This window comes from Poecilia reticulata, linkage group LG18 (assembly GCF_000633615.1).
Source record: "Poecilia reticulata strain Guanapo linkage group LG18, Guppy_female_1.0+MT, whole genome shotgun sequence".
Taxonomy (NCBI): domain Eukaryota; kingdom Metazoa; phylum Chordata; class Actinopteri; order Cyprinodontiformes; family Poeciliidae; genus Poecilia; species Poecilia reticulata.
In genome coordinates, this window is record NC_024348.1 from 18,261,962 (window position 1) to 18,286,579 (window position 24,618).

The window sequence follows — 24,618 nt, forward strand, 5'->3', positions numbered from 1 at the left end:
AAAAAAAAAAAAAAAAAAAGCACAAGAAACCATTTAAATGAGAGGTACTCAATGTTCTCTCCACCAGAGGGAGCTGGAGGTCAGTTTGCATTTTATTTCTTGCAGTGTGTGGGAAACAATGAGGCAGACCAGGCCTCTCTATGTAAATCTCCATTAAAATAAGAAGCTCTCCCCTGCTTGTGTGTGTGTGTGTGGGTGTGTGTGTGTGTGTGTGTGTTATCTTTATCATTCCATGCGTGAGTGTCCTCTGTTTGCACCTCCGTGACTTACTGTGATTTATGTGTGCACAACGAGGATTGATGTGTGTGCACATGCAGGTTACACCCTGCACAGCTGAAAATGGTCCATCCACATTCCTAACTGTTGCACAAACACCGAGCGTCAAACGTGGGCGCAGTTTGGCTCTGCCGCCACTAGATGGCGGTACGTTACTGAACATGTGCCTCACATCTACCGTGAGAACCAGACAGAAAAAATTTATGTCATTCAAAACATTTTGGCACGTTTGCAAGAGATAATTCAGCTGTAAATAAATAAAAGCCTGCAGTGAAAGCAAATGGTAGTTCTCTGGTAATCGACATTGTCCTTGGATTGGTGCTCTAAAGGGGGGGGAAACTATAATCAGCGCTCGGCCTGGACGCCCACATGAGTGATTTTCTCCAAAACAACCCTGACAATAATCCTGCAGTGTTGTGGAGACAGCTCCAGACTCCAGTAAAAGCTGTCAGCGGCTGCACGCCAAAGTCTCAGGAATCTGATCAAGTTTTTATTGCTACTGTGGACAGGCCTCTCCCATTGAAACCAGAGCATGCACTGGGTGTGTGTGTGGATAGAGAGGGCAGTGTGTTGAGGACACAGTGAGCATGTCTGTCTTTTTTTTTTCTTAACACAATGTGTCTTTGTGAGTCCTTGGCGTTGCGTTGGAGAGAAAAATTTGTCCGTTTGCTGGACAGAGAGAACGAGAGAAGAAGGAAAGATGAGTGGATGGGAGTTTTTTTCCTCTCAAACATCTGTTCGTTTCTGCTCCTCCGACCTTTACCTCTGCTCTGTTTTTATTATTATTATTGCAAGCCACGTCTTGACTTCTCTTTTTGTTTTATGTCCAGTCAGAAAGTTGGTCGTTGACTTCCTTGTTGTGCTAAATGCCTCGACACATTCCCGCGCTGCGACCGGTTCCAGTAAAGAAACCACATTCTTTTCAGAAATCCCTTTCACTTTTCGCTGTGCTGCTCACCTCTGGGTGAGGCTTTGCCTGATCTGTTGCCAAAAACAAAGATGAAAAAATAAAATAAAATTAAAAATTAAAAAATAGATTGTGAAAATCTCCTGCACCTTGCAGATGTAACTTTATGCGTTGGAGAAGCAGCAAATTTCACAATGGTGTGGTGGATAAAACAATAAGCAGTCATTTCAAGTCTTTAAATGTAGGCTAAGAAAACAACTGCGGATATTAACCTCACAGTCACAAACTATGAAGAAGTTCTCCCGACTTGCTGTTTGAAGCAGCCAATCAGACGTCAGAGTTCCTCCTAGTCCCGCCCACTGAGTTTGATTGATGAAGGTGTTTAGTTTAAATTAATTCATGATGTTCTCCAGCACAAGAGCATGAAATCATCTAGAAAATCATGAAATAATAATATGTAGTTTTTCACTACATATAATTCATTCTATATTTAATATATTTCATAGTTTTCAGTAAAAACTGAGCAAAAGTACTTATTTTTGGCCACTAAGTTGTGGATCTCTGCAGCTCTTCTTCAGTTACCGTTGGCCTCTCTGTAGCTGTTCTCTAATATAACACTGTTTTATGAATATATCTGTGTTTTAATCTCCAGCTGGTGGAAAAACTACGTCCCCTAAACTATCTGTTCTTGTTTCAAGAGAAGACCTTCATCTTTAACACCATAAATCTGCTGCCAGGGTGAACTCTAACACATATGATTTGCAGTGCTTATAATGTCATGTGGAAGTTTTAAACAGAGATTTAATTTCTGAAAACCAGCAATATGTTGAGTTGAAGTGTCTGGGTAGAAATAGAGAGGCTGTAAATATGAAAAATGTACAACCTTTTTAACCAAAATCCACATTTTGCACCTTTTTGTACTTTCATTTGGATTTCTAATGCTTCTCTAAACAGCCCAAGCAGTTGAAAGAGACAATAAGTAAATGTTTTGAGCCGTTTCAAAAACCTCCACATTACTGGAGCGCTCTCCGCCATTACCTAGCAACCCACGCTGCGCTCCAGCACATTTGGCCAGCTGGTTTTACCGCACTGTGCAATGGCTGCTGGAAAACACAAGAATTTTGTTGTTGACTTTCCATTTAGGAGCTTCTGCTTTTCAAAGATCTGGAGTTGTATAACTGCGCAGTGTAAACGTTGAGTTAGGGGGCGTGGCCAGCAGCAGCTTACTTGAATTTAAAGTGACAAGACGCCCTAAAGCAGCTAATTACACCGATCAACAGAAAAAAAAGTTGTCTGGGGTTTTTCAACTGTTTTAGGGTAATTTTGATTTACTGAATCCAAAAATCACATTGGTTTTGATCATCGGGTCAACTTTCTGAACTACGGATTAAACATCAGCATCAAAATGCAGTTGTTCTCACATCTGGATCGGTTTCCTGAGAATCTGGGATTGACGAGTGACGATGAGGAGAGATGAAGACATAATGTTCAGTTTCCATGTATCTGTGTTTTTTTATTCAACTTACAGAAATCCAAGTTTGTAACAATTAATTAATTAATTAATTCATTCTGTTAGAAAACATTAGTTTTTTTATCCTAAAACCTCTTTTTGGATGATAAATATTATCAGTTCATTTACGTTAGTATCACAAAAAAGTAATCAATTCACTCAGAAGATCAGATTCTCTAAATCAAATTAGAATGAAAACCTGACCTGATTTAGAAAAAATGGGATTTAATCTGTCACCGTCACCAACTGAATATTTCTAATTCAGTTGAAGAAACATAGACAACTTCCAAAAAAATGTGTTATTAAAGAAGATCAAAATAGGCAGAACAGAATAAAGTCTCATTATGTAAGAACGATTTTGAGCAAAAAAAATGTAAAGAAGATGTTTTGTTTAGACCATAGACTCATCCTAACCTGTTGCACGTCCTCTTTAAATGCTGTGGGCAGATCAAATAATGTCCAGCAGCTTGAGTCCATATTTTAGAGGCCTGTCTGTGGGTTTCTCTGTGACGGGCCAGAAACAGGTGCCTGCACTTCAGTTCCAGCTGACAACACACCATTGTTTGGCCAAAAGAAATAAAGTGGAAAATGTTTTTTTATTTATGTATATTTATGACAGAGAGGAGTGGAGGGGGGTGCGGCTGTGTGTGCATCTGCTTATAAACCAGCGAAACAGAATATTCCTGCCAATGTGTGTGCATGCTGCAGAGCTGTAAATATGCATTTGCTGTGCTGCGTGTGTGTGTGTTGGGTTACGGTCTGGTTAATTAACAGTGTGCCTGGTTTTTGTTACTTCCTGGATTCAATTTCTTTGGATCACATGAACCCAAAAGATGCAAACAAGCTTCACAGGTTAGAATACGTTGCAGTTTGCTGGCTCTCTCCTCGCCTTCGTCGTCCGCTGCATGTTCAGGGAAACACAAACAGAAAGTATGTTCATCAGTCATTCAGTCAGCAGGCTGCAGCATAGCAAACATTCCTGCCTGGTGGAGTTAAGGAGTAGGGGAACAGCAACGGGTGCGGGACCCTCTGAGATGTTGCTCGGCAGCTGGATTTGGTCGGGATCAGAATGCGAGTCCTTTGTTCCGCAGCAGGCGACCGCAAAGAAAAGTTGCTCTCTGGTTTCGTTTACCGTAAAGTCGTTTTAATGCAGATTTGCAGTTTGTTATGCAGCTTCTTTGTGTCACAGAGGGAACGGCTCCCCTCCAGGCCTGTCAGATCAACACTTTGAAGATTATTGTGAATCTTTAGAAAACATTGGTCAGGTGCAAGCATGTTTTATTAACCAAGCAATCTGTCACTGTCAGCAAACTCAAAGACGTAGGTAATATAGAGATTTACTTCAGATCCATGCTGTGAACACTGTGAGTTTTGGCCCAGCTATTAGACATTAGATTGGCCGTTGGCTTTCTGTACGATTCCAGTCATTTTACAGCTCTTCTGGGATTTCTCCCATTAACTCAGATTCCCTCTGGTAAACTTTCTACCGGGCCAATCAGAGAGCAGAAGGAGAAGCTGTAAACAATGAGGTCAATTTTCTGTGCTGTAAAGTGGCTACATTCACATCAGCTCCATTTAATCCGCTGAAATCGAACTTTGGTTTGTCTAGAAAGTGAGTTCACTTGGGGAGCTGTGAATGCACAGTCAAGCAAAAACGTGAACCTACAAACTTAGGTCTGGCTTTGGTTAAAGTGAGCGCTGGTGCAGTTCGAATACATGTGTGAGCGCTAAGCGAACCGCAAACTGCTCCAAAAGCAGGAAGTGAACTGCAGTGCAGGGCATTCTGGGTAAATACAACCAAAACAAACGCGCTAGGTTAGCGCTAGCTGGAGAAATTACTTATAGTCTTTTACCAAAGACAAAAAAGAAATCCTACAACCACTAAAATTTGACACCACTCCATTTTCGTTTATATTTTGTGAAGCTCACATCTTCTTTAGAGGTTTTTGTGTCGTTTCCTTCAGTGGTTCTTGGTGCAGCGCCCCCACAGGTGAGGAGGGGAACAGGTTTTAAAGGAGTTTGGTTTGTTTGACAGTGCAGTGTGAAAATGAACCGCACCAACTGAAAATGTAACAAATGTTTCAGTTTTGGCCCCCAATGTAACTGGGTCTACCAGAGTATTATAGTGAAAACAGAATTAGGGCCAGTTGGCCTAATTGGTTGTTTCTTAGTACTGGGAAAAAGAGAGGAGCTCGATTTTTCCCCCCACATATTATCTGTCTCAAACTACCATACTCTAACATGACATTTTTAAAAAATTAATAAAACTTACACACTGAAGCTTTAATCATCCGAAACATTTGAGTGACAAAAACAGAGGCATTTTAAGGAAGTTTGAAGACCTAACTATTAGTCAAGACCGCTTTTTTTGCACAATCTTGCACATTGCACAGCTGTTTCAGTCTCACGTCCTCATTGCTTTACCATTGTAGAGACACAAAGCAGCAGAGGAACTCATTTAAACACACCCATTTCACACAAACTCCGACTCCCCTCTCGCTTCTCTCATTTCTCTGTCACTCAGCGCTATCTGACGCCGTCCTCCTCCTCTCCCTTTACGGCTCCTCTTTCAAAAAAAAAAAAAAAAAAACTCTCTCTCTCTTTCTGTTTTTTTTTTCCTCACAGAAAACATGCTGGTAGGAGAGGAGGAGGAGAGAAGAAGAAGAAACGCCTCAGAGGCGACAAGAGAGTAAGAAAGCGGGGAAAGTTGAGAGAGGCGACCAGATGGACCGGAGGAGGAAACGGGAATCTCCACTGCGCTTTTAGGAGGGGATCAATAAACAAATAAATGAATCAAAGCTGGTGATTGAAAGAAGACAGGGCGCGTCGCCGCGGGTGCGTGGACGCGGACGTGAACAAGACAGCAGTGACTGTGGGTCCCGTCTCCGTGTGGATCTGGCTCCTCATGCGCCGCGGCAACTTTTAAGGGGCCTCCGAGAGGAAAAAAGGAGGCGAAGAAGAAGAAGAAGCTTTGGAGGAAGGAAGAAGCTGATCGATAAGCTCCCGGGGAGTCCCGCAAGCGCAAGCCGGGGTTTTAGGCGTTGGCAGCCGGGCAGGGGAGTCCCTCGTCATGGCCGGGGCCAAGCCGGGAGTCCACGCGTTGCAGCTGAAACCCGTGATCGTCCACGAAGAGCTGAAGAAGGGGAGCAAGTTCATCAGATGGGAAGAGGTGAGGTGCTTTTTGCTGAATCTGCGCTTTCAAGCGCATAAGTTAGTGATCAGCGTGTGTGTGTATGTGTGTGTGTGTTTCATAACTAACAGCGCAGGTGTGCGTGGACCGTGTCCTGAACAGAGGAGCTCACTGTACTGAAAGTGTGTTAATGTGATACTCTGCCTTAAAGAAAAAGAAAGAAAGTCCCTTATAGTTGCCAGCAGGGTTTTAAATGCGCCGTTTTGTGTTGACTTCCAGTCGAGCCGGTTTCTCCTCACCTTTACGTAACTTCCCCCAACTCCTGCGTCCCTTGAGCACCTGTCTCAGCAGGACGCATTTGAGGGGCGTGGGGGAAATCACGCTCAGGATCTCACCTGAAAATATCATTAAGCCTTTTTTAGACACGCTTCCGCGTATTTTCGGAGTCTTTTCATGCGACCGCAGATGTTTGCTTCCGCGTTTTACCTTCCGCGTGTTTATCCTCGTGTCTGGCAACCCTGACACGCACTGACGGTGTCAACGAGTGAGTGTAACAGGGTGTAAGGGCCTCGTCGTACCCATTAATGATTAACAGAGGCTCGAGCTGCAGACCGCATGCAAAGCGTTTGTCTCTGTGTTCGGTTGTGACCGTAAACGTTTCGGCTCGGAGGGGAATGCTGCCCTATTTGCGCTCTTATTGCGATCATGTTTCGCAGATAGATCAGGTTTGGTCACCTGCAGGAGCTCAAAGCTCTCAGATTTAAATACATGCTGGCAGAAACTGAGCTGAACATGTTAGAATGTTTGGGTTTGACTGAGTTTTCTAACTTAAATATAATCATACTTTCAAAAAATAATAATAAAATAAAAAGCCCTAGCTGATTCAGGGCAGTAGTTTTAAAAGTGAGACGACGTTTAAATTTCTGTCACCTCCTCAGATTTTACAACATGATCATAATTTATTTATTTTAATGTTTTTTCCAACTTCAGAAAGTGAGTGTTTAGTATTTCCATCTTAATAGGCAGAAAGCTGATGTTTTAGAAAAAGAAGCAAAAATTCAGACTCAATGCACATTAATTTTTGACAGTTTTACAGCTATAAAATGAAAATGTATATGTATACGGGCCAATTATAATTACGGTTATAAAAGGGTTAAAGTTTATGTTCTAATTTAAGTTTATAAGTTGGAATAGAAACGGCTCAGTTTTTGTGTTTCCTTCATAAGTTCAGAATTTGTTTCTTAAGGAATTCAGTAAGTTAACCCTAAAAGCTCCATTTGATTGCAGGCTTGTAAATAAAATTTCACCACAATAAAAGAACATGCAGTTGTATTTTCACCACTTTTTAAAATTTTTTAGAGTGGAACATAATTTCTATCACTTTAAAAGTTCTTAAATTGGTCCCTGTGGTTCTACTCCAGTCACTTTTAAAGTTCACAAAGTGGAACATGCAGTAGTTATTTTAAAGTTTATATATTGTTGAATTTTCATTCCTGTTTAGTAGTTTTCTGTGAGGAACGTTGGCTGTATTTCCGTCACTTTTTCATATGAAGAATCGGTTAAATTTTGTGGCTTTACAGTTCAGATGATGAGAAAATGTTGATGTTTCTGTCATTTAGTCAGAAGTTGGGTAGTTTTCTGGAAGTGAAACCTTTGTATGGATTTCATCAATTTAAATGTTCAGAAAGTGAAAACGACGATTGTATCGCCGTCACTTTGTCAGACGCTCAGACATATTTCTGTCACTACGACAGCAGTTCAGAAAATGGACAAACGCCGATACTTAAATCATTTTTATCCCTTTGGTTGTATATTTTGTCACTTTTTGAGCGCTGTCTGCTTAAAGCCGTGCCCCATCTCTGTGATTTTGACAACAGGCTAAAAGCAACGAACAGTGATCCAAATCTTAAAATAAAAGACGTGAGGGAGCTCAAGACACCAAATTTGGATTTTTATCTAGATGACATTGAATTTAATTTGATTTCCACTTGGTTCTTTTTGACGCCAACAACCTCACTGAGGCAAAAAACTTGGTCCAGTTATTTTAACAAAGATTTAACCAAATTATAGCACATCGTCATGTCATTGTGTGCATCGTATTGTCTTCCGGAGAAGGGTTTTTTCTTTCAACTGTGACTGAGACGTGCTTTTATACTTCCTTTGCTTCCTTTGCTCCTCCAACTCTTCCAGTTTCTCTCAGAGGGAATTCCCAGGAAATGCTTCTGCTGCTGATTAACCGTGTGAACGTTCAAAAACGCGTACAAAACGCCTCCCCGTGCGTCGTTTAGTGTCTCTGTTTCACCGCTTCACGTCCACCTAAAGAGGCAGCAAATAAAAGCACAGCGTTCTTTACTCATGATGGTCACTGTGTGCTGAAGCGCACCAGTCCCTCCTGCAGAAGAGCAGCCAGACTTTGAGGGTTTTCACCAGGTCTTTTGATTATTTCTGGGGTTTTGGAGCATCTTTTTTGTATTTTCTGTCTGTTATTTTATTATAATTGTTTGATCACATGAATGCGGTGCCTTCAGAAAGGATAAAACCAGACCTGTGGGGCTCCTCAGTTTGATTCCTGATCATTTTTCTGTCTTTCTTTTTTATTTTTATGATTTCACACAAGGAAGTACACCAGCAGGTGTTCCTCTTATTTACTCAAATGTGGTAAGCTAATTTACAAATAGAAACCCCTGACATCACCATCATCTGGGTTTCCCCCGCCTGAGGGAAAGTAATGTTGGTACATTCAGATTTCCAAAAATCATCAGATGAAATTTAGCAAGTCCATATAATTTGGTTAATTTACCTGTAACAGTTTATTTTGATTTAATATCAAACATAGAGGGGAAAAGTTGGTGTTTTTATGCAGCGTATGTAAACATCTGACCTTACATGGATAAAACCAAATGTAGTTTCCCATCTACTTCAGAGTAAGTTTTCTTCCAGCTGCTGACCTGGATGTGTTGCCCTTAGATTACGCCCAGTGCCGGAGTTACAGGGATGAGGGGCCCTGGGCCGGAGCCAGTTTTGGTGCCTTTTCAGGAAAAATAATTGTATTAATTATAAATTACAGTACATTGATATATAGACTTTTAAATCAGGTGAAATGAACTGATTCATGGTAGGGTTAATATAGCCAGTAATTCAATGTTGTTTCCAAAAAAATCATCTACAACTTCAATCTGAATTTTTTTTATATTCATAAATATCCTTAAATAATACAGTTCACACCTATAAGTTTTATAGAAAGTACAATGTTGGCAAAAAAAATCACATTTAATACAAAACTAAAAAAATTTTAATCTTTGCCCTCCGCTAGCCTCTCAAAGAAATTGGCGCCCTGGGCTACTGCCCAGATAAGCCCTTTCTAAAGTCTGGTCCAGATTACATCCTGTGTTCTCTGACAGGTAATCTATTAGATATTGATTGGCACGAAGTTATTTTGGTTTAGGGATTTGTTAAAATGTGATAAGAACTGGTATCCAGACAAAGTGCCTTGGGGAACTCCTGTCTGTTTACATCCAGCCCCCTCAGTTCGTCTCCGTCTACATGGATCTGTTTTTTTACGCTTCAACTTTATCTGATAATCTCAACGTTTGGTTGCATTTTCCCGTTTCTGTCTTTGGTTCTAATATTTCCTCTGTCTGTAAAATTCACTGCAGAGTTTTCCAAAGGCCTTCAGGCTGTGAGACGAACAGAAAGACACCCTGACTCATGCAAGGACGGGGGAGGAGGAGGAGGAGCAGCAGGAATGCATTCCAAATTGACTCTTTCTTTCGTGTTTTGGCTCGCGTACACATGTGCTCGTATGTGTTTGTGCACGCCTGGTCTTCGTTTCTTTTTTTTACTGGTTGTGTGTTGAATGACTTCCTGTTTGAGCTTGTTGTGAGGCTCCAGAGCCAAACCATTTTTCCCCCCCCTTGGTTCTGCCGCGCTGCTCCAGCCCGGCCCAGTGCAGCCCGGCCGCAATTCAATTTAGGCAGATTCCAACTGGAATCCAGTTAAAATTCCTCCCAAACAACCAATTAAGCGAGGCGCTTCAGACTGCTTGTCTGCAGCGCAGCTTTGGAGCGCCGTCAGTGATTTGGAAGTGAGGTTACGCTGCAGCTGAACTCTGGGATTTCTTTAATGTTGGCGAATTACTCAAGAAGCCCAACATTTTGCTTATATTTTGTACAACAAAACTTTTCTACCTGTTTTTTTTTTTGTTTTTTTTTTTTGGTTTGACCAGATGAGAAAAGTTGCGTAGCTGATTAGCTTATCCAGTTTAATGTAGTTACTTTAATCTGGACCTGCACACACCGTCACATGGGATCACGTTACCTTTTGGAAATCTGACATTCTTTTAACGTCCGGGCTTCTTTTCATATTCATGTTCAGCTAAATTAGGCGCGGAGGGCCATAAAAACACGCATTTCAGGCTTGTAAGTTTTGTGGATGCTGAATCAATCCTACAAGCCACGCTGCATTTCGCTTCAGACTTTCAATTTTCAGCCAGAAATTATCCTCGTTTTCCTTTATGTCAGTATTTCTGTGTCAACCCAAACTGAAAAACATGCACTGTTTTCTCCAATATTCAGGCTTTTGCTTTTCTAATTTCCATCATTTAGTCTGAAAGGCCTTTTTTCTTTTTTTTTTTTGCCATATAAACAAGCCTGTTTTAGTGGTGCAGACACATGCGTAATCTGGGCCATTTTCTGTTTGGCTCTTAGCGGGTTTTAATCTAAATTACTTTGAGGTTTGCTCAGCTGCAGGGCAGATGGTAATGTAGCTTGTTAAACCCGGCTGCTGCAAGTTTGGGTATACTTTTTCATTTTTTATTCCTTGCTTCTTTTGAAGGGATTACAGAGAAGATTGATATTTTCTCTTGTTTATAAACAAGTAGCCGCAATAGTTTAACATGAAGCTCAAACACCAGGAAGTTGTTGTGTGACATGAAAACGTGAAAAATGCTCAAAATGTCCACAGTGACCCACAGTGAAATCAAAGCAGCTGCTTTTCTGAGTCCAGTCCAAGTGGAAAACTATTTAAATGCTGCCGTTTTAAAGGTTTACCGTAAATCTGGTTTGGGCTGAATATCTTCGCTGAAAGACAAACAAACAAATTGCATAACCTCCATTATAAAGATAAAGAGGAAACATTTTTACATGGAATTTAGATGCGGAGCTGATTAGTTACCTCTAATTGGTCATTTGTTACTAAACGAAAAAAGATTTGGTGAATTTGGTTTACTTTAAAGTTGATGTGAAGCTGTCATTAGCCTAAAAAGCTAACTTAGGCCACGTACACACATTAGATCTTGATGCTCACGTTAAATTTGTTGCTGAAATCCGATTGTTTTTTTTAATTTTTGTAGCATGTTTGGTCACACTACTTATTAAATGTGACAGCAATCAAACGTCTTAGGAATACGTCAAATCTTTCACAATCAATGTTTATCGTAAAAGATAGCATAAGCTAGCATTTTGCTACATAGACATACAAAACCCATTTATTGTCTATATTTACAACCTATCTGCTATTAACCCTTCATAGCTGTGCTCTCTGGAGAAATGTAATTATAAATCATTTTGGTAGGAAATGCTACCAGCTAGCATTTCCTGCTAAGGCTAACTTAGCTAACCTAGCTAAGAATAAACACCACAGAAGAAAATGTTAAATTCCTAGTAAGAGGGTCTTAAGCATTTCCATGAATGATGAGCCGTTAGTTTTATTTTTAGCATGAAAATAATAAATATCGCTCCATCTTTGGTCAAATTTAGCAAAACTGAGTCTTTGGCTACACGTGGTAGCGTTTGCAACCTTTGAGGTTATAGTTCTGGTATCTCATATCTGTTTTGCCATTTTTCAGTGAATATTAGCATAAACAAGCACGCAAAAAAAAAAAAATTCTGCAAGAAATCATAAATCAGAGTTGAGCACGAATGTTTCCTGAACAGACAAATTCCCTCCATGTTCAGACTTGTACTTCTGCTTTTTTTTATTATCACGCTTTGCCTATCAACTTTGCATCAGCATGATCTTATCATGGCCCACTATTTGTTTTCACTCAAACTAAAACCAGTATTTTTAGGTTTCCATTTGAAACGATATGTTTTTATGCAGACTCGTCAGTGTTTGTGGGGGTTCATTCTGGGTGATGTGTTGCATGTCGAAGCAACAAGTCCCGATTTGTCAGATGTTTCAGAGATTAGGAAAAAAAAGAAGAACGAAGAGCGAAGGATGGTGCGAATGTGTGACACCAAGTCTAGAAATGCTCCTGACATCTTGTCAGGTTGGTGAGAAACGAGCCCCGGATGCAGGGAGGCCGAGAGGTGAAAGGTCAACCGTAGCCACATGTGAAGTGTGGTGCTGACATCTGTGCTGTTGAGCTGTGGTCATAATTTGACCTCCATCCATTCCAAGCTTTGCTGCTCATGTTTATCTGACGACTAATCTCTTCCTCATTCATTATTGTCATTTCTTGCTCTGTCTTTTCCCCACTCGTTTGCTTCCTGCCTGTTTACGTTCCTGTTAAATGTGTTTCTGGTCGAGCCTCTTTCTTTTGTTTTCTTTGAAAGAGTAGATGATTTAAAAATCTTATTAGCCTTTAACACCAATAACCCTCAAGGTTTAGGGCCACCAGAAGAAAAAAAACAACACAATAATTTTTACCTTTTTCTAGGAATTCTGACTTTAAACTCAGAATTAGAATTGTTTATATTGTTAATGGAGAGGATTTTAGTGTGGATAAATACTACAACAAGCCAGAAGCTATTTTGTGATTATTTTCATTATTTTCCTATACCAACACATAATTGACATTCCCCTGACGATGTTTTATTTATTTTGTTTTTGACAGAATTCTGAGGTAAAAGTATGAATTCTGAAAAGAAGTCATAATTTTGAGCTTAAACTCCGACTTCTGAATTTAAATCGTAAATTCTGAGTCTGAAGTCCGAATTCTGAACTTTGAAAGTCTGAAGTCTGAATAAAATTAATATTTTTACTTTGTTCAACACATTTATCAGATGCATTAACTGTAGAATTAAGCAGAAGCTGATATCTGTTCTGTAATATTCTAATACATCATTTGTCCTGTAGCTTATGTTGGGGTTCAATTATTATTTGGAAGACATTAGAAGAGTATATTCTATTTAATGGTGTTTTAAAGTCACTTATAACTCTTGTTTTTTGCAACCAGAAGGTATTTTTTCCATTTCATTAGGTTTTTGTTTAGCTAGGAAGCAACAAGCCTGCAGTCATGTAATCCTGTGATTGTGTGTTTCTGTAATTTATACTAATGTTGGGGAAAAGTTAACGTCACTATAGATGCTCCTTTAGCATTTTCTCTACAAACCTTAGTTTTTAAAAATAATTAATATTTTTATATTTTTGTCATCTTCAATGAATTGACATAGCTGTTGAAAAAAATGAGGGAAATCATCTTTAAATAGTTTGTAGAAGACCTAAAAACATAATCGCAACTAAAATCTAAGCAGAAGATGAAACCACGTTTGACAATAAGCCAAAACCCGACATTAAGTTCAAGCTTATGAATGAAAGACTTCTAAACTCTTTATTTAGTTGATAAAGTTTCACATTTTCCATATGCAAATGTCAAGAAAGTAAATTATATTCCTAACAAAATAGACTTTTCAGGGTATATTGTGTTTTATGTAGATACACACTAGCCCAGTCAGGCTAGCAGATTAGCATTTTGTTGTTTTTTTTCTCATGTAAATTAATCGGAAAAGTGGAAATTGCCTCTACACACACGGTTATTATTGATTGTGCAGAACATCTACAAACTAAGGGGTCCAACGGTAGAAAATACAGCCTGATCAGATGAAAGTTAAATGAGCGGAGTGAAGAAATAAAGTGCGCAGCACGTGCCAACGCAGCGAGAGCAGCAGCCAAAAGTACTCAGGGTGAACACAAGCAGACCCAGCTAACAGAGATCTTATCGAGACTTAGCAAAAACTGCCGGTTATTTAGATTAATCACTATTTATGTGGTGCAATCACTATTGTCGCCATGCGAGTCTCTTTCTGTTTGGCTCATTTCCACCTCCGCCGCCTTCGTCTCCTCCCTCTTTTCTCGGTGGAGTGTAAAGGTTACCGGCTGTCCTGAACTTCCAGCATATTGCCAAAGCAGCAGCTGAACTATGCTCACACAGATCTCACCGAGCACAGAGAGAGGCAGGGCGGACCAAAGGTGCGCTTGAAACCGGCCACTTTTATCAGCTTCCACACTAATGGCTTTCTCCTGACTCGCACACTCATATGCATAGTAGAGCAATGAAAAAATGGCTGCATTGTTGGGAAGTAATGTGTGTGACTGTTTCTGGTACATTCACTGACTTGATGAAGACCTGTTTATGAGGACGAGCCCAGAGGAACCCCCTTTCTAAGGGTTTAGAGGCACAGTGTGAATTCAGTTTTGATTAAGGCAAATAATGTGTTGGTAAAGATTGGGATTTTATACAAAAAATCACTTTTTGGGTGTTTTTGTGTTTCCATTTGGGTCTCAACTGCATCTAAAACCAGCCTAAGCACTTAAAAAACACCCAGCCATTTTTTGGAAATAAGTTAATGTTTCTGGTTTCTGGAAAATGAACTGTTTGATGGGAACTGCGCTGTTGCTTAGCAACCCAAGCCGAGCTCCAGCATGTTTGGTCAGCTGGTTTTATTGCTGTGTTTTGTTGTTGACCATTCAGAAACCACTTGCCAGCTTCTTGTTGGTTGTGCAGGAGGCGCCGTTTCTGCTGTTCAAAGAGGTATCTGTTTGCAATAAAGCAATAGCTACATAAATATAAATACCACTATATATATTTCTGATCAATATCAAAAGATAATATGTCTAACAGAATATTTAATATTCGATATGTAGAATATTTACTGAACTCTGATCCAGAACCGCACAGCATTCTGGGAGATGTAGGCAGAGGAAAGCCGTTGGCTCCTCAACCTCTCACGGCCAGCTAAGGAAGATAAGTGGCATTAACTCTTGGTTACCTAGCAACCTCGGTAAAAAAAAAATCCCTCTTTGTTTACCTAGCAACAACCTGTTGAGTAACTCGTGCAACAGCAGCTGCCTCAAAGCTGCTGAAAAATAAAAAAAAAACAGGCGAGGAGTAAAAACTGGATAAAACAGGAAATATCGCGCCAGGAAATATCATTATTTCAGATATTTAAAACAAAAAACTAGTAATAATCATCTATTAACTGATATGAAACTCTTATATTGTAATAAGTTTTTCAGCCAAATTGTCCAACCTTAGCTAGCGGCCATGTTGGAGTGTAAACATTGAGTTGGGGGGGCGTGGCCAGCAGCAGTTTATCTGGATTTAAAGGGACAGGACGCCCTAAAGCAGCTCATTCTGAAAGGAGCTCAAAATAAGAACTAAAATCTCATTATCCAAGAATGATTTTGTGAAAAAATCTAATGAACATGTTTTGTTTAGCCCATAGATCTATCCTAATATGTTCAAGGAAGCATGATAGGTCACCTTTAAGAAAAATGTTTGGATTAGGAATAAATGCACTTAGTAAAATGAATGGAAGTCAATACAATGTCCTTATACGGGTAGGAAGACAAACTTGTGTGTCCTGGAAGTGTAGTGATTTTTCAAGAGGTGCTCGTTAGCCAGTCGGTACACATCAGCCCCAGGGTGGTCTCTCCACCCCGACTCTGGGTGTTTGACAGTGAAGACTAGTAATAAAGATGTTTGTCAGAGGGGGTCAGGACATTAGGACGGATGGAGGGTCCGGAGAGCCTCAAGAGGCCTTTAGGTAGTTTAAGACAGAAGAAATTGATGTAAATGTTTGCAAGCTGTGTGACACAAAAAGGCCAGTATGAGGAAGCAAAACCAGACTTCAGAAAGCTCCGACATATGGCTGTTAGTTAGGGAGTGGGCTCTGATTATAGACCCACCACCCATTGTCACAGAAACACACTGCGGGGGTCATGTACAGTAAACAAGGTGTGGGAAGAGGCCATGCTCTATTGATTTTCTTGGACAGGGCTTTCCCTTAGTTTCAGAGGGAGCATCAAGCACAGCTTAGAAGTACATGTAGGATGCTTTCACACCAGTTTAGTTCACTTCAATCAAGCTCCGGTTGGTTTGCCACAAAAGTCCAGTTTGTTGAATACGCAATTGAACTCCAATGCAGACATAAAAAGCGAACTCTGGTCTGCCTAAAAATCAAGATGTGGGTACTATTAAAGTGAACTCTGGTTTGGTTTGAATGTGTACGTGAACGCCAAGCGGACCAGAGACCGCTCCAAAAGCAGGAAGTGGACTATAGCGCAGGGAATTCTGGGTAAATACAACCAAAACGAACGTGAGAATCTAGAGGATTTCTTTTTACCAACAACAAAAAAGAAATCTTATAGCTGCTAAAATCTGACGTCACTCCATTTTTGTTGCCATTTCATAAGGAAGGAAGTTTCACTCAGTGTCTTCTTCAGAGCTTTTTGTGTCGGCGCCACCACAGATGAGGAGGGGAACACGTTTTTCAAAGAGTTTGGATCGTTATACACAAAGTAGTGTGAAAGTGAACTGCAGCAACTGAAAATGAAACAACTGTTGCAATCTTGATGCCCAATAAAACCTGGTCTACCAGACTATAAGGAGTGAAATCGCTCTAAGAGAACAGGAGGTTGGAATGAGGAAAAACTGGGTCCCTGAGTTAAACTGAGATATTTTACAAAGAAGCAACAACAAAACCAGTTGGTGACCATGACTGGACGACTTCAGCTTAACCAGATTGTCCAGTAATGACTGTAGCATTGAGTTGTAATGCTACAGTTGCTACAGTTGTTTGTCAGTTGTTTAGGTTTTTTGTCAACATTTTTACTGGACAAATAATTCCAGATTTCCTGCATATCGCTCTGTAAAACGACAACGTATAGAGCAGAGATTGAGTGCGACTTCTGTCCTGGCATTTCACTGGCGAGACCAGAACACTGCCGTTTACAGGAGGCCAACACACCTGGAAATAAATCAAATAAAGTAACTTAAGTAGATAATTGAATAAATACAGATTTTTTTGTTTAGCAGCTGATAATAAACATGTTCACAGTAATTTTTATAAATGTTTTTAATAATGAAACAACAAATTAGACTTTTGTGACCCGTGAGTATTTCAAACTTGACACCATTGGCCTAATGTAGTAAAACGTTTGGACGTCCCTGACATAGAAAAATTATTTGTAGATATTCAGTGTCGCAGACATTGGAAACTCGTACTTGGTGACATTTGTGTAAAATAGTGTGTTTAAAGATTCATTTTGTAATTACACACAATTAAATACAAAAATGAAAAAATAGTTCCTAATGTAAGGAAATTCCAAATAATTGGTTTAAGTTCAGTAATCTATTTAAGACAAGCTAGATGTTTTAAGTTGTAATCAAAAGTTTAACTGGATTAACAAACTAAAAATCATTTACGTAACATTTCGGTGACATGGAATGACACTTTTGGGTATATTACGATTGAAAACCATCACAAGGAAACATCTGTTGGCTGCAACGTATGTAAAACCGTCCCGCAAATCATGCAAAAATGGATCCAAACACAATGATGTGTGTGTGCCATAATTTGCATACATGTAATTTTATCCTCCAAACAGTTCTTACCAGAACTTAGTCCAGAAATAATAAGGATAAAGTTTATACATCCCACACCCGAGTGTGAACAATGTTTTTGATTTTGCTCCAACTGGAAATTTGTGACCAACTGGTTGAAAAAAGAGTCACTGGAGAACCATTGTAAACACAACATCCAACTGGTCACACAAACTGGGACCAGCTGGAGGTTGTGTGTTGTGAAGCCAGTGACCAAACTGCTGGACAACATGCAAAATAGGTCATTATCAATAAATGACAACAATTTATAATGGTGTACAAAAAAACCAAAACAAATAAAAATAACAAATAATAATGTATAATAATTAATAAATAAGGCACTAAAGACCAAAGAGATTTTGCTAAAACATCACATTTTAAGCCTGTTACATTTTCCGTATTATAAGGATGCATTCACATTAGCCTGTTTAGGAGACCATTCCAAAAGCAAGAAGTGGACTATGACGCAGGGCATTCTGGATAAAAACAATCCAAACAAATGTGAAAGTCTAACTCTAGCAGGAGAAATAACTCGTGGTCTTATGCTAACGACAAAATAGAAATGCTTCAACTGCTAAAATCTGATCCTACTCCATTATTTTTCTTACATTTTGTGAAGAAGGAAGTTGCGTGTCATCTTCTGAGGTTTTCATGTCGTTTCCTTCAGTGGTTCTTGGTGCAGTGCCACCACAGGCGAGGAGAGGAACAGGTTTTCCAATTAGTTTTTTAATACTTTGGCACAGTGCAGTGTGAAAGCGATCCGCAGCAGCTGAAAATGTAACAAATGTTGCAGTTTTGGTGCCCAATCAAACTGCGTCTACCGGACTATCTCTGTTACTTACAGTTTTAAATCTCTGTGTTGCTCCATTGTTTCTGCTCACATAATCTTTTTATTTAAAAAAAGAAAAACATATTTGTTGCACCGTTTAAAATATTTCTGATCACAAAAGTGTTATCACAGATCTACAATCTGCAGTTAAAGCTGAATAGAAAGTGGTTTGTTTTGGGGAAGTAAATCTGTCTCACATTAAGCTAAACTCAAATTGGATTAAAGTTACATTTTTCTTGTAATGCTCCAATTTGCTGTCAGTGCCCAAGTGAAGCATTTTGATTTCCTGCACATGCCTTTAATAGAAAGCAAGGTTCTCTCAGTAATTATGACATTGAGTTACTCTGGACAGCTAAGAGTGCTTTTGGCTCAGTTCTGTTGTCTTTAAAGCTTTAGCTCAGCATGCAAAAAGATAAACAAACATGGCTGTGAGTCTCTCAAAGAGGAGCGCCGCTCCAACGTTTTCGGCATCCCATCGACGTCTGAAGGGAGCCTCTGCCATGAGGTCGGAGCCTTAAGATGGTAATCACAGCAGCACATTTGGGACCGTATGGCTCCCCGGTTGTCCCAGTGAATAAACAGAGGTCAGGAGTTCAGTCATTTATAGAGCAGAGTTCACCTTTCATCCCAGTTACGCTCATGTTACTCTGTCAGGGGGGTTATGTGAAGACAGACCAGAATTTCCTTCTGGTTTTGGCTTCAGAAGGAGATTTGATGTCTCGTTTCTAGCAAATGATTCACAAATTATTGCTGCTTAGTGCAGCTTTATGATGTTTTCGAAAAGCACCAAGGTTATCCTTATTGCTCTTCTAACTCAGGAATCTGTTACAAGACACAGAGCATTTACAGCCATTTATTGTATTTTTATCAAGTTTTTTTCTTTTTCTTTCTTAAAATGAAAATGATATTAATTGGCTTTTCTTTCAATCATCCTGTCTGTGAGCTGTATGACTATTAGGGCCAGGCTACAGGAATTTTAGCTTAATTACAAAAGTACAGGCAAAATATTAGCAGAATAAAGAGACAAAATTAAAATTTAGTGAAAAAAAATTGGTGAAAAAAGCTCAGTTTGTGTGATTTTCTTTTCTTCTTCTAAATATTCTCATTTCTTTGTTTAATTGAGTCAAAGTCCTTCTATTGATATTAATTTGTTCATGGTGTGTTAAAAGATTAAATATTTCCTTAGTTGAAAAACTTAAACCAAAGTATAACTTCACAAGATGCTCCATATTTCTCATTTTATTTCTTGTTTTTGTTTTCATAAAATTACTACTTAATTTTCCTAATATTATGACTGTGTTCTTGTAATTTTAAAACATTGTAAAAATCATAGCTTGGCCCTAATATTCTGTCAGAGTTGACCTGATTTCAAAGTCCAAATAAACAAAAGCTGTAAAACACACTTGTCAACCAAGATGGCCGCCGTGAGCGCGTTGAAATCACTCTGAACTATGGAAACCCAAGGATAATCCAGATTTTCCAAAAATTAAATCTTTAAAAACCAAAATTTTGATTTATTGATAAAGTCGATTCTATTTCCCAGCCCTACAACTATTTCTGTTCAATTATTTTCATGCTTGTAGTTTCCTATGCTAATAAAATGAAATTCAGCACAGTGGAGAGTGATCAGCAAAAACTAATTTGAAACTATCACATTCTGGCGTCTGCTCCAGTTCTGACCAGCATTATTATTCTAATGTATGTCTATCTAAAGAAATGCGTGGTCATGATGCTTTATACATCCTTTTCAGTTGCCGTTTCGTCTGCTGCTGAGGTATCTGAACAGTTAAAAAGCTACTTAAAACAGATCTCTTCAGACTTTCTGCACCGGTTTGGTGTGAAAAACTGGTTTTTACTGATAGGATTACTTGTGTATTGTTTCAGTTGCTAGACGGCCTTTATACTCTGTTTTTAGAGCTCTTTCTGTTTTATTTTTGACCCAGTTACTTGTAATTCATCGTGCTAGACTTGTTTATATACCACCTGTTTATATACCAGATGTTTATATGCATCTGGAATAGTTTTTAAAATGTCTAAATGCAGTGATTATGAGGGCCTCACATAGGAATAATGCAGCTATCAAAACATGGTGCCAAGAATACACTTCAAGTTAAATCCACATATGACATAAATTGACACAAAGACTTAAAAATTGTGTGGATAGAGTGAAAAGTCCTCCATATTTACTTGTTTACTGTAACAAAGATACCAGTGTTTCATAAACAGACATTTTTTTGTAGTTAAAAAAATTGGCCTCAGTTGGCCTGTTTTTGCCAAGAAAGCAATCTGTGAAATTTCAAGATTACATTCCTGCTTAGGGTGGGGATAGAACTCAACCATCGGGAAACTGAAGTTTTAAATTACTCATCAAGGTTAAAAGATAAATGTTTGATAGTTTATCTTTCATATTTTAAGCTTTTCTGGCTCTAAAGCATGATTATTTGTGCTCTTTAAGGCATCCAGTTATACTGGTAAACAACATTATGGGGGGATCATCAATTCCCCCCATAATGTTATTTACATTGAGATGCCCCATCAGATTTTATTCTGTTTTTCTGACTTTGTTTCTTCTTTTTCAACCTTTTTCTTTTCCCTCCTATCATCCTCTCCATCTTTTCCCGCCTGGTTTTCATCATCCCTCTCTTCCTCTCATCCTTCTGCCAATCCAAACCTTTGCTCTGTTTTATCTTTAGCCACCCTTGGAGCCTAAAGTGAAGGTACGTTCTTAGTCATAAAGCTAATAATTATAGAGCACTTAAGGTTTTATTACTAGCTTCATATTGAGAGTGACTGCCTAAAACCTTGGCACACCTTAACACTGGTATTGCTATTATAAATAGTAATTTTAGAGTCGTATAAAGATGTGGTTTGTTTTTGCTTCATTCTCAGTTTGGTTTCTTGAAATTATTTCATGATTTCCATGCTTGAATACCTAACATTCAGCTATTCCAGATTATATTTTTGTGTTTTTGTTAAATTTCCACCATTATTGCTTCTCTTTTTTTAGCTGCCTGTGTAACCCTTTTACATCTCATCTCCGGTAGGTCGACTGCTTCACGGCAGACGCACTCAGGCTCACTGTATTTATTCTAACAAAAGGCGAAATCAAGATGGTGGCTAACTTTAATCCCGAAGCTTCTGCCCAACACTTAACAGACAGATAAAAGGGGGAGGAGCTGACAGTTACCGGTTGCTACGGTAACCACCAACTGCCAAGAGCAGCGTAACGGAACTTAACACACCAATAAATGTCTGGATAAACAACTTCTTCACTAAATAAAATACATTTGAGGAATACATAAACAAAATTTTGACATTCTTCACGTCTACAATGTTAAAATAAAACCCTGCTTAGTAGTGACTGGTGTCTCTGAGACATCCGCCACTTTAAAAACAATCTGCGTCGTCGCTGTTTTCCGCCATGTCTGGACTGAATTGTCTGTGATTGTAACTGATGAGCGTGTGTGTGTGTGTGCGTGTGCGTGTGTGTGTGTGTGTGTGTGTGTGTGTGTGTGTGTGTGTGTGTNGTGTGTGTGTGTGTGTGTGTGTGTGTGTGTGTGTGTGTGTGTGTGTGACTCTATAATGATGATGCCATTGACATGTTGATTTGGGTTCCTGTGCCGTCATTATTCCGAATATGAATGAGACCTTCAAGCTGGCTGAGGACCAAAACAAACGTTGCTCTGCAGGAAACGCAAACACATGGCGCCACAGCCCGATGTCACCGCTTCTCCACGTGTCGTTTCAGTTACTATTTACCCATCAAATTACTGTTTTTAAATTTACCTTGATTCCTCAACAACAAATAGAGATAAGATTGATATTTTTCTCTTTTACTTGATAGAAATCAGTGCTGCTTTGAATATTTATGCTTCTGTTGGTTTAAGTGTCAGTAAAAATCCGAGTGAAGTTGCTCCCCACGTTGACCTTCTTCAAATTAAACAAAATTGGTGTCAAATGTTTGTGCAGCACAAATTTTTGCGTGTGCTGCTATCATTTAAAATGTATTAATAAATGTCTCCAGAGGTCACCAAAGATCAAACAGCCTGTCCACATTTACGGAATAAAACATGGTGTCAGTAAACTGTGCTACGTTTGTGCAGCAAAATGTTTTGTTTCTGCTGTTATTTTTAAGATTCAAAAACAAAACAAAAACAAAGGTCACCAAAGACCAACCTGCCAATCCAACCCACATTAAAACAATCAAACAAAATGTATATAAATGAATTGTGCTTCGCTGGTGCAGCTAAAATATTTGCTTGATCTTGCAAACCCTGAATCGGATCGTAAAACCAAACTAAACCTTTGCTCTCTGGCCACCAGTGTGATTTATCATAACTTTAATTACTTTGTAAAAAGATTTCTAAAAAATGTCTTCATTCATTCCTTCAGTATTTGGTAGAACTGACTTTTCTTGGTTTTCTATTATTAATAAAATTGCAAAAATCTCAAACTTTGTTTTCTAAATAATCATTGTAAGGTATTTGTGTGTAGAAGTTTGAGAAAAAATAAATGAATTCAAGTTCTGATAAGTGTCTACAAACGGATGGAGGCAGGATTTATAAACACCAGCTATTCAATGTTGTTTATGAACATGATTAAAATTAACAAATTAAAATTGATTAAAATTGCTCAAACAATTTTAATCAGTTTTGGGTTTCTATATTCCCACATTTTTCTACTTTTAGTAGAAAAAAGTTGGCTAGTTGATTTAATTCAAATTAATTTTACCAATAACTAAACTAAATCCTCTACAAATTAAGTACATTAAGAGATGTTTTGTTTAGTAATCTTTTAGCTGTGCCTTAGTTTTATGATTGTCTTATGTTATCAGGTTAATCAACTACAATCTGTTAGGAAAATGAGCAGATGTGTTATGACTGCTACTTCAATATTAGAGATGCAAAACTAATGCTCAGTTTTGCTCTATAAAAAGAAGGAAGATTTTCTAAAACTTAATCCTCTAAATGAAGTAACAGTGAAAGAAATAGCATCCACAACCTAAAACAAACCTTTTAAATGTCCATTTGCTAAACCATGAGATGTCTTTTTGTTTTGTTTTATATTTGCAGCTTTAACATCTTGTTTTCTGTCCTTCAGGATTCGGCCAACTCCACACCCGTCCTGGGGACCCTGAAAGTCGACGAAAATGGGTTTTACCTGACGTGGATAGCAGGGGGCCAACAGGTAAGACAAATGCACAGAAAAAAGCCTCAAATGTTGGTTTGAAATGATTTTTTTTGTTTTTTTTTTGCTATCTGACGAAACCGAAATGGACCTCGATGTGTTTTTAATGTCCTAATATGAGCGAGAACATTAATTTGTCCACTTTAACGCCGCTGTATGGAAAATAGACCGACTTCCTCTGTATTGCTTTATGTTTTTTAACTGCTTCTCCTCCTCTGAGCTCCTATAAAGTCTCACATTGTGGTTTTCCTGTCCATTAGCTCCATCCAAATTGGTCTGTTCAATTTGTGGTGTTTGTCTTCTTCTCCTTCCTTCCGCCGCCTCCTCGATGTCGTTGTGGTCTTTATCAGTCTCGTCTCTCTTTTGCTCCATCATCACCACTTCCGCACATCCATCCTCCCCTTCATATCTTCGGTTGGCTGCATTTGTGTCTCCATTAGTGCCGTCATATTAGATTTGACATTTTGGGCATTTAGCTAATTGGTCGAATGCAATAAGCAGCGGGCTGGTAGGATGATTCCAGATTTTAGTTGCGATTGTGTTCCACAGATGTACTGCAGATGTGCTTAATCATAATTGGGGTAATTTTGATGAACTAGTTTATTGTAAGGAATTATTTTTGGCTTTGGTATTTATTTTATTCTCTTCCATTAGATAGAAAATGCACCTTTGCTGTAATACCAGGTTCTAAATTTGTCATTTAATCATTACAATTTAATTAAATCATCCAGTGATTTTTTTTTTCTTTCTCCACCCCTTCATAAAAAAGTTGCTCCTTATAGTTGAAGTATGTCACTTTAAAAAGAAGAAAACTGTTTTCTTTTTTTTTTACATATTAGTTAAAATAATCACCACGTTGTGACAGTATGAGACAGATAATCTGTAAAAAGATTAGTCTCCTCTACCTCCTCCTGGAATTGCTATTGTTGGCTGAAGAAATTACCAAAAACAACCAATCAGAGCCAGGAGGCGGGTCTTAGCGCTGTCAATCAACCTCAGAAATGAGATGCTCAATATGCTAATGGCGGAAAAACAACTCACCGTTACAGGAAAACTGCTTATCCGCCATCACTGGTAGACATTCTAGCTAATTTTAGTGAACAGTGCGCACACAGGCCTGATTGACAGCGCTAAGACCCGCCTCCTGGCTCTGATTGGTTGCATATTTAGCATG

General features: G+C 38.9%; 1 protein-coding gene and 1 long non-coding RNA gene across 3 annotated transcripts in view; one reads left to right on the forward strand and one right to left on the reverse strand.

The window, feature by feature from the left end:
- Positions 1 to 5,383: 5,383 nt before the first annotated feature.
- Positions 5,384 to 24,618, forward strand: part of plcb3 (phospholipase C, beta 3 (phosphatidylinositol-specific)) — a 60,810-nt gene continuing 41,575 nt past the window's right edge. The window contains exons 1-3 of one of the 2 annotated variants that reach the window (XM_017310518.1): positions 5,384 to 5,862; positions 20,951 to 20,974; positions 23,358 to 23,444. In XM_017310518.1, the coding sequence (XP_017166007.1) occupies positions 5,764 to 5,862; positions 20,951 to 20,974; positions 23,358 to 23,444 (210 nt within the window). In that variant the 5' untranslated portion in view covers positions 5,384 to 5,763. The remainder of the gene's footprint in view (positions 5,863 to 20,950; positions 20,975 to 23,357; positions 23,445 to 24,618) is intronic. The other variant, XM_008435906.2, reaches the window with a different exon arrangement.
- On the reverse strand, positions 7,814 to 14,856 carry LOC103480742 (uncharacterized). Its single transcript, XR_536164.1, has 4 exons — positions 14,703 to 14,856; positions 14,509 to 14,579; positions 8,710 to 8,851; positions 7,814 to 8,139 (listed from the first exon to the last, which is right to left on the reverse strand). It is a non-coding gene; the product is annotated as an uncharacterized LOC103480742 (long non-coding RNA).